The sequence below is a fragment of the Bubalus bubalis genome, chromosome 2 (assembly GCF_019923935.1).
Source record: "Bubalus bubalis isolate 160015118507 breed Murrah chromosome 2, NDDB_SH_1, whole genome shotgun sequence".
NCBI lineage: Eukaryota > Metazoa > Chordata > Mammalia > Artiodactyla > Bovidae > Bubalus > Bubalus bubalis.
In genome coordinates, this window is record NC_059158.1 from 28836181 (window position 1) to 28850562 (window position 14382).

At 45.7% G+C, this 14382-nt stretch overlaps 1 protein-coding gene across 1 annotated transcript in view; it reads right to left on the reverse strand.

The window, feature by feature from the left end:
• TFAP2D (transcription factor AP-2 delta) overlaps positions 1-13706 on the reverse strand; it is a 59048-nt gene extending 45342 nt beyond the window's left edge. Inside the window, exons 1-2 of the mRNA XM_006056751.4 lie at positions 13103-13706; positions 9562-9622 (exon numbers count right to left, since the gene is read on the reverse strand). Of these exons, the coding sequence (XP_006056813.2) occupies positions 9562-9622; positions 13103-13651 (610 nt within the window). The 5' untranslated portion in view covers positions 13652-13706. The remainder of the gene's footprint in view (positions 1-9561; positions 9623-13102) is intronic.
• Between the last annotated feature and the right edge of the window lie 676 nt (positions 13707-14382).

A 14382-nucleotide genomic window follows, 5' to 3' on the forward strand; every position in this document is an offset into this window, starting at 1 on the left:
TGCTGTTGGCAAAAATCACCAAAGCAATATCCCACTGCTGGTGCTTCTGGAGCAGAAGCCTTCTGTCTCCAGGATCCAGAAAGCCCCTGGAGCTTTTCTGTTCTCCAGGAATAACAGAGAACATCCCCAAACTTCAGGCAGCTGAAGTAGACTGAGGACCCAGAGCAATCCGTCAATCATCAGTGGGCAAAGCTTCCTATGGTCTGACCTTCCTTTATTGCAAAAATCCTGAGCCAGTGTCCACACCACTGCATAGCCCCAGGATGCAAGGCTGCCTCCCCAGGCACCAAGGGCAGAGCTTTGGAGGTTCAGTAGCAAGTTCAAATTCAAAGGTTACTTTTCTGAGCATACACTGGATTTCTTGAGTTATGGGCAATTTTAAGACCCATTTCCAGAAAAGGGTCAAGTTCAATGAGGTTAATGAGGAAAAAAAAAAAAAAAAAAAAGAGAGAGAGAGAGAGAGACAATGATTAAAGAAAAATGGGCAGGAGAGTGTCGGCTAGTATTTTTACTCAAAGGGTGGTTCTCAACCGGCAGCACTGGCATCTCCTGAGAGCTTGTCAGAAATGCTGAATCGCAAGCCCAGCCCCAGATCTTGAGTACAGCCTGCATTTGAACGAGCCCCTAAGGCGGTTCATGTGCACCTTAAGTTTTGAGAAGCGGTGGTCTAGGACTCACCACCTGCCTTCCTTTCTTTGACAAAGCAACTCAGATGGAATGTTATGTCCATCAGGTCTGTGGCATTCAGATTCAGGTGTGTTTTCTAGGCACAGGGGTTAAGGAACCTGGGAAGATCTTTAAAAAGCTAAAAGAGGCCCTGGACCTGGGTGCAGAGAACAGACTAACTTTGCCCCACTCTTAGGGGATTTCTACCCCTGTGCTGTCTGGAATTCTTCCTGCTTTCCTAGGGTTATCCAAGATTCCCCTGAAAGTGCTGGCACCCAACAAGGTCTTTCTCCTGAAGCATTCCAAGGCTGGAAATCACCTTGAATGCCTCCTACCCCAAAACACAAGAGAAGATAACGAGAATATCCAAGCAGCCAGCTCGCTACAGGTTGGAAGATGGGCCATGTACACTTCGCTAAATTCCCAATGCTAGAGTTTGGAAACTTGCCCTCAGTTTGAAATCTGAAAGGTAATAGTTTCAATGATCAGATTGGAATCTTTTTCTTGGTAATTAAACTTGTAGCCAATATAATGAAAAAACATACAAATGCCTGCCTCAGGAGCAGGGAACACAAATTCAACTGTGCTTCTTCACCTCATATTCTCAGAGAAGATTTTAAAACCAATAATAATAATAGCAATAATAATAATTTCCCCAGATGTCTAGAAGTAGATCCCTGGTGGCTCAGATGATAAAGAATCTGTCGGCAATGCAGGAGACCCTACCTTGATCCTGGGTCAGGAAGACTCCCTGGAAAAGGAAATGGCTACCCACTCTAGTATTCTTGCCTGGAGAATTTCAGGGATAAAGAAGCCTGGAGGGCTCCAGTCTATGGGGTCACAGAGACTCAGACAGGACAGAGTGACTTTGCACACAATGCTCTAGAAACTACCATTATACTTTCACTGATGCTCTCACTTTGTACTTGTAGATGCAAAATGTATTTTAAGGACTTCCCTGATGGCACATTGGGTAAGAATCCACCTGCTAGTGCAGGGGATACAGGTTCAATCCCTGGTCCCTGGTCCAGGAAGATGCTGTGAAGCAACTAAGCCCATGTGCCACAGCTACTGAAATCTGCGTGCCTAGAGCCTGCGCTCTGCAACAAGAGCAGCCGTCACAATGAGAAGCCATGTCGCCACAACGAAGAGTAGTTCCTCGCTCAACACAAGTAGAAAAAGCCCACATGCAGCAACAAAGACCCATGCCCTCCTCCAGGGCATCTTCCCAACCCAGGGATTGAACCCCGGTTTCCCACATTGCAGGCAGAGTCTTTACCATCTGAGCCACCAGGGAAGCCTAAGAATACTAGAGTGGGTAGCCTATCTCTTCTCCAGGGAAACTTCCCGATCGAGGAATCGAACAGGGGTTTCCTGCATTGCAGGTGGTTTCTTTACCAGCAGAGCTACCAGGGAAGCCCAACAAAGACCCAATGCAACCAAAATTAAATAAATAAACTCAAGCAACCACTCAAAAGTTGAGATGAATAAGAAAGTAAGTTAGGTATCAGTGAATCTGGATTTTATTGTCATGTAAGAATCACGACACAGTGAGCTTCAGAACTTAGGTCATACTGAGTTCATCTGAAGCAGAAATATTAACAAGATAATACCCTGGAGGTTCAGTGGGTTAGGACTCTGTATTTGCACTGCTGGGGGCCCCATGAGCCAGAAACAAACAAAAAAGAAATGATAATGTTTTTACTAAAAATTCACACATTTTCACCTGAAAATGAGCCTTTCCCTGTGGTCACTACGAATCATTAGCAAATTTATATTCTTGCATAAATCTTCTCTTGCACACTAGCCAGTACACAGTGGAAGACACAGGAATCTCACTCAACTGGTCTCAAGTTTATTATAAGTGTATGTGCTGTTTTCCAAGAAAGGAAAGGGCATAGTTTTAGACCTTTCCTATCTTGGCTAATCTATGGTAGGTGAGACATGAAATTTAGGGAGATGCAGAAGATTGTAATTTTTGTAAAAATTTAAAAAAAAAAGTTAAATTGGGCTTTCTCCAACTGGAAAATTGCTCCCTTTGGACAAAGTGAACCCGCATGCTAAAAGCCAGCTACTTTCAAGGAAGTCACTGAGTTTGCTACCTAACCAAAGGTGAAATCCCTGACCCCTAGGCCTTCTCTCCTGCATCCAGGTTAGTCTTCTGGCTTATGCTCAAATAAGCATTTATTAGGTAAGTCACACAGGCTGCATATTAAGAATATGTTTTATGCACACACAAATTGCCTGGAGGATTTATTTTGTATTCAGGATTAGCCATCAACTCCAGAGTCTTTTATTTTTTATGTCACAGCATCTTTAAAGGGAATTTCTGTTACTTTGATACTTGGCATTGCTGCAGCCTTGGGGAACTCTCTTGTCCTGGCTGAAGATTTGGCAACTTGTAGAGTTTACAGCAGCGTAAGGAACCTGATGTCTTTCTTCCCAGTGCTTTATTTTTTAAGGAGGAAGAAAAGAGTCACAGGTCAACATAACCAGAGTTTTGCATTTGGAATGAAGGTGGGACATCTCTAAGGGGATCCAGATGGCAATGATGAGATTTCAAAGAAGGAAAGGATGACAGGGTCAAGGATGCCAAGCCATTGACAATGTTCCTCCCCAGTGTCTCTAGCTGAAGTTCCTCATGGTACCTGCATTGCATGTCAGCTCTGATTGAAATCATGCAATATTCATTCTAGATTCAGCACTCCAGTTAGGGGCATCTCTGCTGCCATGGCCAAAGTCCTCATGCCCAGCTCTCTTTACCATAGAGTACATCTCTTTTCCATTCATAGTGTGCAGAGGCAATACTACTTCCACCGGACTTACTATTTTAAAAATCGAAATTTGGAAATAGAGATTCCTATTTCCAGTGAGGCTTCAAACTCAGATGGGTAGCTATAGTAACAGCATAAGAAATCACCTACTCAAGGTCACTTGTCTAGGACATGGCTATCATAAAAGGGATAACTTTGCCACAGCTATATTGAAAAGTCAGCCAAAGACGGTATGTGGGGCAAAACCAGCACAAAATACAGAGAGGCAGATCCTCCAGCTGCTAGACTTTGTCAGATCCTATGAAGCTAGAAACAGAGCGGGGAGGGAGCTGCGCCTCTCCTGGTGTGGCCGGGGACGGTGTCGGGCGGGAAAGAAGTAAAACGTTGGCCATCTAGTGAACCATGCCACCTTAGGGGAGTAGTTCTGGGCCTCAGTCTGCCCATCTGAAAAATGGGATGCTCACACCTGCTCTATTTAACTTAAGGAGGTTAACAGGCAAAACGGAGGCACACGCCCTCAGCATCCTGAGTTTAGGCCACTCAACCCCACCATTGTGCTGAGCAGCCGTCGCGGCGCTGGGTGCAAGCGGTGGAGCGCGACAAGACTCCGCCCACTTTGTGCGCGGCTACGGAATCGGAAAGCCAGGCGCCGCTGCCTGGGCGCGCTTTTTCTTCTCCTCCCAGGCAATTAGGGCCGAGGAAACAGCCCGGGCCCTCTCCCAGGAACTGCGGCTCCCCTGGAACCCCTAAAGCTGCCTCTAGGCTATTCACCCCCACTAGGTGCCTTCCCGTCTTGGAACAGAGCGGGTGATGGCTAGAGGCCCCACGCGCTCTGCAGGTGCGATCAATACTTCCCGGCGGGCTTCCGGGCGCGGGCCCGTGCGCGCAGCCTCTCCAAAGCCGCAGCGCCGCCCCAATCGCCGCCGCCTCGGTGTTGACATAATTAGACCAAATCTTGAGAGCAAAATAAATGTTCTGTTCGCCTTACAGCCAAACAGATGTTTACAATTCAAATGAAAGAAATACAAACGGCAGGGATTTCTCTCTCTCTCTCTCTCTCTCCTTCTTCATCTCCAGTGATCGCTCGTTTTTTCTGACACATTAAAAAATGTGTAAGCGATTACAGGAGTTTCCTGTCCCTGTTTGTTCTTCGGCTGCATTTCTGCGAGGTGCGCGTATAAATGGGATGAGGTGGGATCGTTCTCGGCTGCTTCCTCTCTAGCTTCTCGACCCTCTCCATCCCAACCCCCCCCCCCCCCCATGAATCCCCTTCCTCCACGCAAAGCGGATGTTAATTGTAATCAAACACCAAAGGGATAGGGGCTTAACTGCAATTAAATAGGCCTCGGGATGCTGTATCTGCAGCGAGTTGCAGTGTTTAGGAGAAGGCTATGTAGTAACAGGTATTACTGGATTACCAGGTCTGAGTGCGCTTCTCCGGGTGCGGATTCCACGCAGAACAAAAGAAAGGGAAGTCTGCATAGACAGACTACTGTCTTAAGGTGGCGATGGATGTTTAATGGTGTGTGTTAGCGGGGGGGGGGGGGTGGGGAGCAGAGGGTGAAATTAATCCCCATTCCCTAGCGCAGAGAGTGCTTGGGCTTTTGGGGATGTTCAAAGCAATAACGAAATTAAGAGAGGCGGCGGTAGGCTATGGAAAGTAGTCCCCCCTCCCCGTAAAATAGATTTCCCACAAACCAGGCCTCTAGATCCTTTCCTACATGAATTTTAAACTTCTTAAAGGAGACTGAATTCTGGATCTGCAGCATCTGTATTTGGGTAATGCAAGACAGGTAAGGCTCCTGGTGTGTTTCTGACAATATTTTCACAATGGATGAGCCACAGAAATGAGTTTTGACGGTTTAAGAGCGATTCCCTGGGCTCTGACGAAAGAAGAGGAATAAGGCTTCTCACCCCGCTTCAATCTTACTCCTTTCAAGAACTGCTGAAAGAGCCAAAAGGCTCTCTCTAACTCCAGCTCCAAAACTCAGGACCCTCACGAAAACCGAAAAAGCAGAAGAAAGTTCATCTTCCTGCCCAAGCCGCCTGTGGGCAGCCATGAAGGCTGCAGACAGGAAGAGCGATCAGGCCCATCCACTGTTATTGGCAGACTGGGCGACTGATGCTAAGCTCCATTTCACGGAAGCTTTTTTTTTTTTTTTGAAATTAAATCAGATCTGACAATGTTTGTACCGCAGCGTAAATGCCTCCGCTGGCGTGCCAGTCACCTCTAAGCGATCTGACAAACTCCAACTCTCTTAAAACGTGCAGAGTTCAGATCATATTAATTCCCCAAAAATGTTTTGATTCAAAGTAGTTTGTATTTTGTGTAGCCACGGGCAATCCGGTAAGCGCTCCTGCCTGCCCGTGGCCGGGTCCGCTCCCTCTCCGCGTGGCCCAGAGGCTATGGCGGTATTTAAGCTTCTGAAATTAGCCTGGGGCTGCAAGGCAGAGTGATCACAAAGCGAAACAAGGGCGCTTCCCCTCTTCACTTTTTTCATTTTTTTCTTTCTTCCTTTTTTTTTTTTTTTGAGTTTGCCATCCCGATTTCACACACAAAAAAGACCAGGGCCAAAATGTCACTTTTTCACCCAAATATGGAAAAGCTATGTCTTCTCTTCTAATCTCCATTCTCTTCTGAAAACCAGGAGCCCCTACCCAATTGAACCCCTACCCCTGCGATTTCAATCTGGATACACTCATTATTAGCTTCATCATCATCATCGTCGTCATCAACATTGTTCTCCCTCTATTAAATTCTCAGAGCAAGAAATGAAAGGGACCAGCATCTGACAAAGGGGAGGGGGCCATGAGGGAGCCTCAGAAGATTCATGGGGAAAAGAAGAGTGGGTTTTCCTTTCTTTCTTTCTTTCTTTTTTTTAATGATTAAAAACACAGACGACTCCTGTAAATAGAAGCCTCATTTCTTCAAGAGATGCCTTTTGAAACCCACTATCTGAATATTCAACGAAGGCAAAGCTCCACTCTGTACGTACAACATTAATATGATCTCTGCAGAATTTGCTACTCAGAAATATTAACATATCAAAGCCGATGCCGGAGGCGAGAGAAGCTATCGATACGCGAGCACAGGGTAAAGTAAAGATTATTGGTTCTGATGGTTGGAGTGGCGGAGCTGCGGGCAAAATCGTGCACACCATTAACCGAGAGTGAGCGCGCGGGGAGCTGCACCTCCGAGGCGGTGGCAAATATTTTATCTAGGTGGTAATTACCTCGCCGCTGCCCCTCTTCCGCTTTCTTTGGCTATAGGGCTTCATTATAGGCAAAAACAATGTAACTGCTACTTACCAAAGTGAGTCAAGGAAATGGTATTTTGTTATTTGCAAACAGAAGTGGCTAAATTTAAAGAACTGAGACACCCCTACCCCCAACAAGCGCACACACACAACACTGTAAACAGGACAGCTTCTCCCTGGTGAATTTGTGTAGGGCATTAAGGGATCTTTTTTTCTAGAAGAGCATCCGGGGGTCTTGAGAAGTAAAAGAGAATCTCTATTTTTTTTTCTCCCATTGCAAATTTTAGAAATCATTAGAAATTTAAGTTTATCCAAGAGCTCAGCAGGAAAGAAACAATGGCAAAAAGTGGTGCTTTTCAAATCATGTTTCATATGGTGAGTCACCTGCAAAGCATGAATTAGAAGAGAAACAGACTTTTCCATCTGAGCTACATTGCACAGTGTGGTCATATAGCAAAGCGCTTGAGTTAAAGTCCTCCCAATTCTTGATGAACAAAGGTGACTTGAGCTATGGATATTAGAATGCTGTGTGCTGCCATGACAATAGAGACAACAAACTTCCTTAGCTGTTCTTGAAAAACGAGTCCTATGATGAAGGACCTGGGCCGGCAGCAGGAGAAACACCGCCTTTTAATGCAAGACTTCCTTGCTATCCATTTGTAAATTGTCATGAACATTGATCGTTTCAGAGTAAACAGACACACAGAGACACACTCCCTGGTCTCTGAGGCACAACTAAGTTAATTGGTCTTTTTTTAAGACACGTGGAAATGGAATAGACTCAGCACCTAAATTCTGAATTCCTTCGCATGGAGGGGGATGGATCAAGTTTAGCCAAACAATAGAGATGTAAACCCCAATCACCTCCCATTTTTGCTTGGAGCCCTGCTGTTCTTCTGAAAGATCAATATTTGGTTTAAAATACATTCAGCTGTGATTTTTAGGTGAATGACACCGAATTCTACAAGAGCAATCAAACATCACCTAAGGAAAACCATTTCCGTGGCTCTGAGAGGATAGGAACGCAGTTCCCTTCTTGTGGTGACTGGAGAGCGTTGGCCTTTCTTGAATATCTGGTGAAGTCTATTCCGTAAATCTCTTCAAAAATTCAACTCATTGCACAGCAGCCTGTGCAGACTTTCCAGCTCCCCGCCTGGGTCTCAAATAATTCTAACCCCCTGTCAGCTATTGTATGATCTGATGCAATTTCCAAGCATTTGAAAAGGTGATCTTGGAGCAAGCGCGGAACTGAACGCAAAAACGCAGTAGCGCGAGTCGGGCTCTGCGAGGAGCCGGCTCCGGGCGCTAATTAGTGGCGCTGTCCTTCAGCACCACCGACATCTTCGTGCGCCCTGACTGCTTGGCGTCACCTTTAGGGTGGCCGCCTCAACACAATTGTCACCTGGTCCCTCTTTCACTGTGTGTTTTAACCCCCTCGCTCCAACAATATGTATATTTTATTTCAATTTTCACGAGTCTAGGCCTATTTCATGTCTTTTCAATATGGCTGAGTATTGGCCTAGCTGACAAGCTTAAATCTGGCTCATTTTTAAAAAATCTTCGTGGAACAACGCTAGCAGTGGGGGAAAAAAAAAACAACTTTCAAATCTCCATAGGGTGAAATAACAGATTTAAATAGCCATTTTCCATGTATGGAAATCCCAAATATCCACTCTGACAATAGCCTCTCAGAGGAAAACATTCTGTTTTCTTCCCACCTCAATTTAAATGGATGTTTCACACTGGACACTGGGTTGTAAAACCTGCAGTTTAAACTTGAAAGAAAACAATGCTTCCTATCCATGCAATCCTTTCTTTGGAAAAGCACTGTAGTCTTTCAACAAGCTTTGAAAGGGATGGAGAGGGACTGAAGAACATTTATTTGGTGCCACCAGGAGTGACTCAGTTTTTAGTGGTTCAGTTACTAGAGACAACCGTGGCCCTGGAGCTGGAATTAGTCCTGGTGAATAGGCCATGTCTTATTAATTCGTATGAAGTTGGGATAACAGCTGGTCCCCCTTGCCTTGTGTGCTCCTCGGGTTACTCAGCTTGCTAGGAAAATAAGCCTCAGAAGCTCTGAGTACAGTGAAGTGAGGAAGCCAGTGAAATTGGCATTGCCTTGAGGCTCATAAAATGTCATAGTTCAAAACCTTTTGTCAAAATGGAACATTTGAGATGCAGCCCTCTTCAGTGTCTGGGCTGAAATCAACAGCTCTCCATTCTTGCCTTGCCCCCACCTTCCCATTCCATGGGTAACTCTGGGTTCAGATGTTTTCCTCAACAGATGGGAACAAGAAAGCTTTATCCAGTACAGTTAACACCACCTCCTCTTCTCACCCTCCCTTAAAGAAAGAAATGTTCTGGACACTTAGAAAAATAAGGGCAGCTACAATATTGGTGTTTCATTAGTTTTCCCTGAAGCCCAATGAATTTAGCCTTTCATAGAATCCTTCAAAGCCTCAAGCTAACACCAACACCTCAAACACCCAGGCTGTGGCTGGCACATTTAGGGCTAAAAGAGACCAGAAATTCTGCTCGAGGATGTGATGATGGGGGAAGGGTTTGTGAGAAAGATTTTTTTTTTCTTTTCTCTTTTGCCTCTAACTTTGATTCTGTCACTCTTTCATTGAGGAAGAGCAAATCTCTTCTATCACTCTCTTTTGGGCACAGGCTAGTTCAAGCCTCAGTGGAGTAAGGGAAGCTTTTTAATGTGGGTATGCCTGTGTGGGACAGGCGTAATTGACCAAGAGTCATTGTTTTCTTTATCATCAGGTGGGGATCTGATGTTTAAAAGCACTGCTGGACTTTGAAAACAAAGTAACAGATGAGAGAAGAATGTTTAGTTTCATTATGTTGTTACTTACCCCTTCTTATCACACCACCTTGGCCATTGAGAACAAGCCCACACTGGGCTTCCACAGAGCCCTTAATGAAAGAAAAAGAAATACAATCACTCATATGGATACTAACAGATACATGAGTTAAGTCTTTCAATCTGCCCCAACTCTGATCCCCATATCCTCATTACCCCATAGTAGACATTTAAAAGCAATCATTGAGCTGAAGCAACTTTGGCAGCACACACTATTGTAAGGGGAAAAAAATTGCCAGAAAAACCACAATCTAAAAGTTGTATAAATCTTAAGGTATGCATTTTACAGCACCATACAATATTACACTTCAAAGCACCTGAGTGCCTTTTATCTTGGCATAAGAGAATGAGAAGCCCTTTAAGTCTCCATCAAGGCACATAGCATATATATAGACAGTTTCCACAGCACTTTCTGCATGGAGCAAATTACACTGGAAGTGTCAAGTCTGGCACTGCAGGTTTCTTGGGAGCTCAGAGGAGCTATTTCAAGTGCAGGATTCAAGGTATCTTATGAAGGTACTGTTTTACCCCAGATGTAGGAATATCCTATCATGCTACCCAAAATGTGTCTTATGGAGGGAACACCTCCAGAGTCACTCACTGTATATCTTCAAGCTCCTAGTGGATTGAGGGATCATTTGAGCTGGGAAGAAGGAAAAGGCCTGCTGATTTTTGATTAAGAAAAATAAAAATTTCTGTCTGTCTCTCTCTTTTTTTTTCCTGAGTCGAAATGTGTTAAAGGCTCATTTTCCTTTACAAACAAACGAGGTATTGGACTTGAAAGAGGCCTTGAAGGGTGTTAACCTACCCAACAGCCCGTGAAGAGTTAAGTAAATGCGGAGAGAGTCGGTGCATAATAAAAACCCACTTTACAAAACAACCTTTACAGCCCTGGCTCCCTTTTGCTTCCCCATTTTCACCATATTGAGGCAGGCCTGTAAGACCCCCCTTTTCAACTTACTCACGAGCTCTTTCTTATTTTAACTGTTCTGCCTTAAAGTGATTATCAAATCAATATGAAAAAAAAAAAACTTAGAGACTGAGCATAAATTAAAGCGGTGATGGGAAAAGGTGTGACAGTTTCCTTTGTTGGCCATAGCAAATCTTTTTAGGGGACTCAAAGATGGAACTGAAGCCACAAGACTGTTTGCATCTGTTAGGCAGACTTAGACCGCCCTCCAAACCATTGGACTTTCACTTAAAATTCTGTGCAGGGAAAAGTATATTTACATTTGTTGCATTGGAAATGAGGCATATGCTGATGAATGTTTTAAAAAGGAAGAAATAAAAGGAGAGAGACGGGTTTCTCCCACACATCCCCTCCCCATTTCTCTTTTAAAAGTAGCTATGACTGTTTTTCTTTTTCATTTTGACAACTAAGTCCAGGAGGAGTGGAAGAAAATAACTTGCCAGAATTACAACTTTCTCCATATATCCCTATCTATGTCAAAAATGTATATACACACTTCTATAGACATAGATACATAAACATATCATATACCTCTGTTCTCCATTTCTGCTATTATCTTGGAGTGTGTCTCTCAGTATGAATTTTCCCTCAGTGTGAGCAATAAATGGGAAAAGGTAGGTTAAGAATGTTAAAAAATAAAAAAAAAAAACCCATAACAAACAGGATGGAAATAAAGGTTTCAAAATATCTGAAATGGAGACGGTAGAGGCCCAGAAGCTCTCCAAGGGAGGAAACCGCTTTTCCTCCTAGGCTCTGGCGCACCGTTAAGATGTTTATTTTCTTAGAAGAAACGAATCTTGGTCTCTTCACTTAACAAACTTTCCCCCCTCATAAGTAAAACATGTTGTTTGGTCGGATGACATTGCATAAATGACTAGTTGAATGGCACTAAGTCGAAAATTGGATAAACTACGGTGTTCTTTTGCACGGGATTCGCTCTTTGTCTGGTGCTTGCAAATGTTCTAATCCCCTCTTTTGAAAAATGCCCGGCTTTGTGCCTAGCACAGAAAAAAAATTTGTACAGATACAAAAAAATCAGCAGCAGACGCGGCTATTAAAAGAAGTAAATAGGTTTTAGTTGAGCTAAGCATTGAATGGCAGATTTTTTTTCCTCTTGAGACATAAGGAGATCCTTGTGAAAAATGTAAAAATGCCCTGAGCGTATAAAATTATTTCGTGAATGTAAATGTAGAAAGTCAAGGTTTATGGAGCCAAATCTTTTTTCTTGTGCACCGATCTTGTGGCTTGGGCTCTTTGTTGGGACTGTAAGGGCTTTCGCTTTAATTTTAAAATAATCCCTTGCTCAGAGGTAAGTGAGGGGGAAAGATTTTCTGTGCGCAACGAGGGATCTCTTCTGTCTCCAAATCCTGCTCCTCCAGAATCTCCTTTTTCACTTTGGGGACCTTAGAGAAAGTAGCCAGCTTTGTGCAGACTCACAGGCAAAGCTGTAATTTCAGCCAAAAGAAGTTACAAATTTGTGTCTTCTGGGTCTGTTTGGGACATGTGTAGACTTGGAAATATGGCTGTGACAGTGTATCTACATAATTATAAATTCTATTGTTGGCAAACAATGTGCAAAAATACATAAAGAGAGAAAGTACATCATCTGATTGAGTCATGGCCTTCACTGTATGTGAATTCCTTCCTTCCTTCCTCTTTCTTTTTTCCCTCTTTTCCTCTCTATCTACCTTTTCTTCTTTCTTCCTCCCTTCTTATTCATCTTCTCTCCCCCCACCCCTTTTCTTATTTCATTTCCTTCTCTTTAAGGAGTTGCATCTTATGTAAAAGTTAATGGCTTGGAGAGACAGGAGAAAAAAAATAATAAAGTTGTGAATCGTCCAGCGGGTGACGAGAGTGGGCACTCCTCAGGCAGCGAGAATTAGGTCCAAGCTTGCACTCGGGTCAAACGCACCGTGCAGAGGCTTTTATTGGGGTTCATTTTTGAGGATTTCATTTGGGATCTTTCACTTTTCACAGCAATCTAGAATATTGGTGAAACTTTCGCTGGAGCTCAGGGCTTCCCCCCCCCCCCCCCCCATCCCGCTCCGCAAAGTTTTGGAGCAAACCAGCTCCCCTACTTCATAGTAAGCTCCCCACAAGCTCAGTCTGGGACAAATGCCTGAAATACGAAGGTAGACCAAGCAAAGCGCCGAGACTGAGGGTGCGATTGGTCATCAACTTATCGGGTCTTACTCTGAGTCCAGTTGGCTCAACCCCAGCCTCCTTGATCTCCCCCACCCCATCCCCTCAGGGACAGAAATGCGGATTCACAAAAGACTTGGTGCAGACCGACAGGAAGTAGGGGCCCCGCAGCTAGCCGGACTCCCGAGCGTCCAGGTGAAATGCCTGCTCCAATGAGAGGGACAGAATGGCACACGCCTCCTCTAATTGTTTTGATAACTTTCCATAAGTGGTGTGTGTATGTGTGTGTGTGTGTGAGCGAGAGAGAGAGAGAGAGAGAGGAAGAGAGAGAGGAGACGGCTTACAGCCGGAGTATTAACGGTGCGGGAGGGGGAGGGAGAGGAGGGGAGGGCGCAGACAAATTCGCCGCATGCTTATTTACCTGCAAGTCGTCGGCTCCCGCGGCGGCCAGCCCCAGGCTGGGCCCTGGCAGGAGTCTTTGATCTGGGTGCATTCCATACTGAGAGCCATGGCTCATGAGGGACAGGTCGTGACGGCGGTAGGCATCGAGGCAGCCCAGCTCCCGCCTCTGCTCGTCCAGGCAGGACGACTTGAGCGCCCGCGCATTGTGCAGGTTAATAAAGTCGGTGGGTTCCCCGTGGTGGATCTGCTGGTAGTACTGCTGCGAGTGGTGGAGCGAGTTCAGAGAGTAGGCGTCGGGAGTGACGGCCGGGTGGCTGTGCTGAAACTCGTAATGGAAGGACTGGTGGTGGAGCGGGGTGTACTGGTGGTTAGTGGAGAAGTAGGGGGACGCAAACTCGGTGCCGGTGGTGGAGTAAGTTAGAGGGGAGGAGGAGGAATAGGCGACAGTGGAATTGGCTACGGACTCCAGACAGCCAAGCTGCATCAAACGGTAGCTGTTTGATCCGTCGTGACGTATCTGGAAGGAAGAGGGGGAAAGGGGAGAGCAGAAAAACTTGAGGTTTGTCATTTTGCAACCGAGGCGCAGCTCTCCCGGAGCCCGGGAGCTTTCTCTGGCTCGCCAAGCGGCGCGAGCGCGCAGGGCTCGGGCCGAGCCACAGCCCGGCTCCACGCCTTTGCCAGGGAGCGGCTGCGAGCAGGCGGACTGGGGGTGGGCGGCCTCGTCCTCACAGTCGAGAGCGCGGAAGAAAAAAAAAAATCCCCCACCCTATATAGGTGCGGGTGACACACACACACACACATACACACGCGCGCGCACACACGCGCACACACACACACACACTCAGTCCCTGCCCGACTTGCGCAGGGAGCTGGGCTCCGGGAGCCAGGTTTGCCATTGACTCCGGGGCTGCCCGGAGCAGAACCAGCGAGTCCACAGGCGCCTCGGAGCCACTCCAACCCGCTCCCAACAGCGAGATGGCTTGGCGGTCCCTGCCGGGATGGTCTGCCAGAGCTTCTCAAAATCATTATCTATGTATTTTTTTGTTAATCCAGTCTGTGCAAATCGTCCAACTTGCTCATTTCTTAACCATTTGGGGCAAGGAATCCGACGCCCCCCACCCCCTATTCTGCTTTACTTTCTAGAATAAGCCCATTCCAAACGAGGTGCGTGTTCCCCACCCCCCTTGGCCACCTACCCGCCCCCCCCCGCCTCATCAATCTCTTTACTTTGCGTTTCTGAGTATCTTTTCTCCATCTCTATCTCTTTCTCCTCACCCCTCCTCCCTTTCTTTATTATTA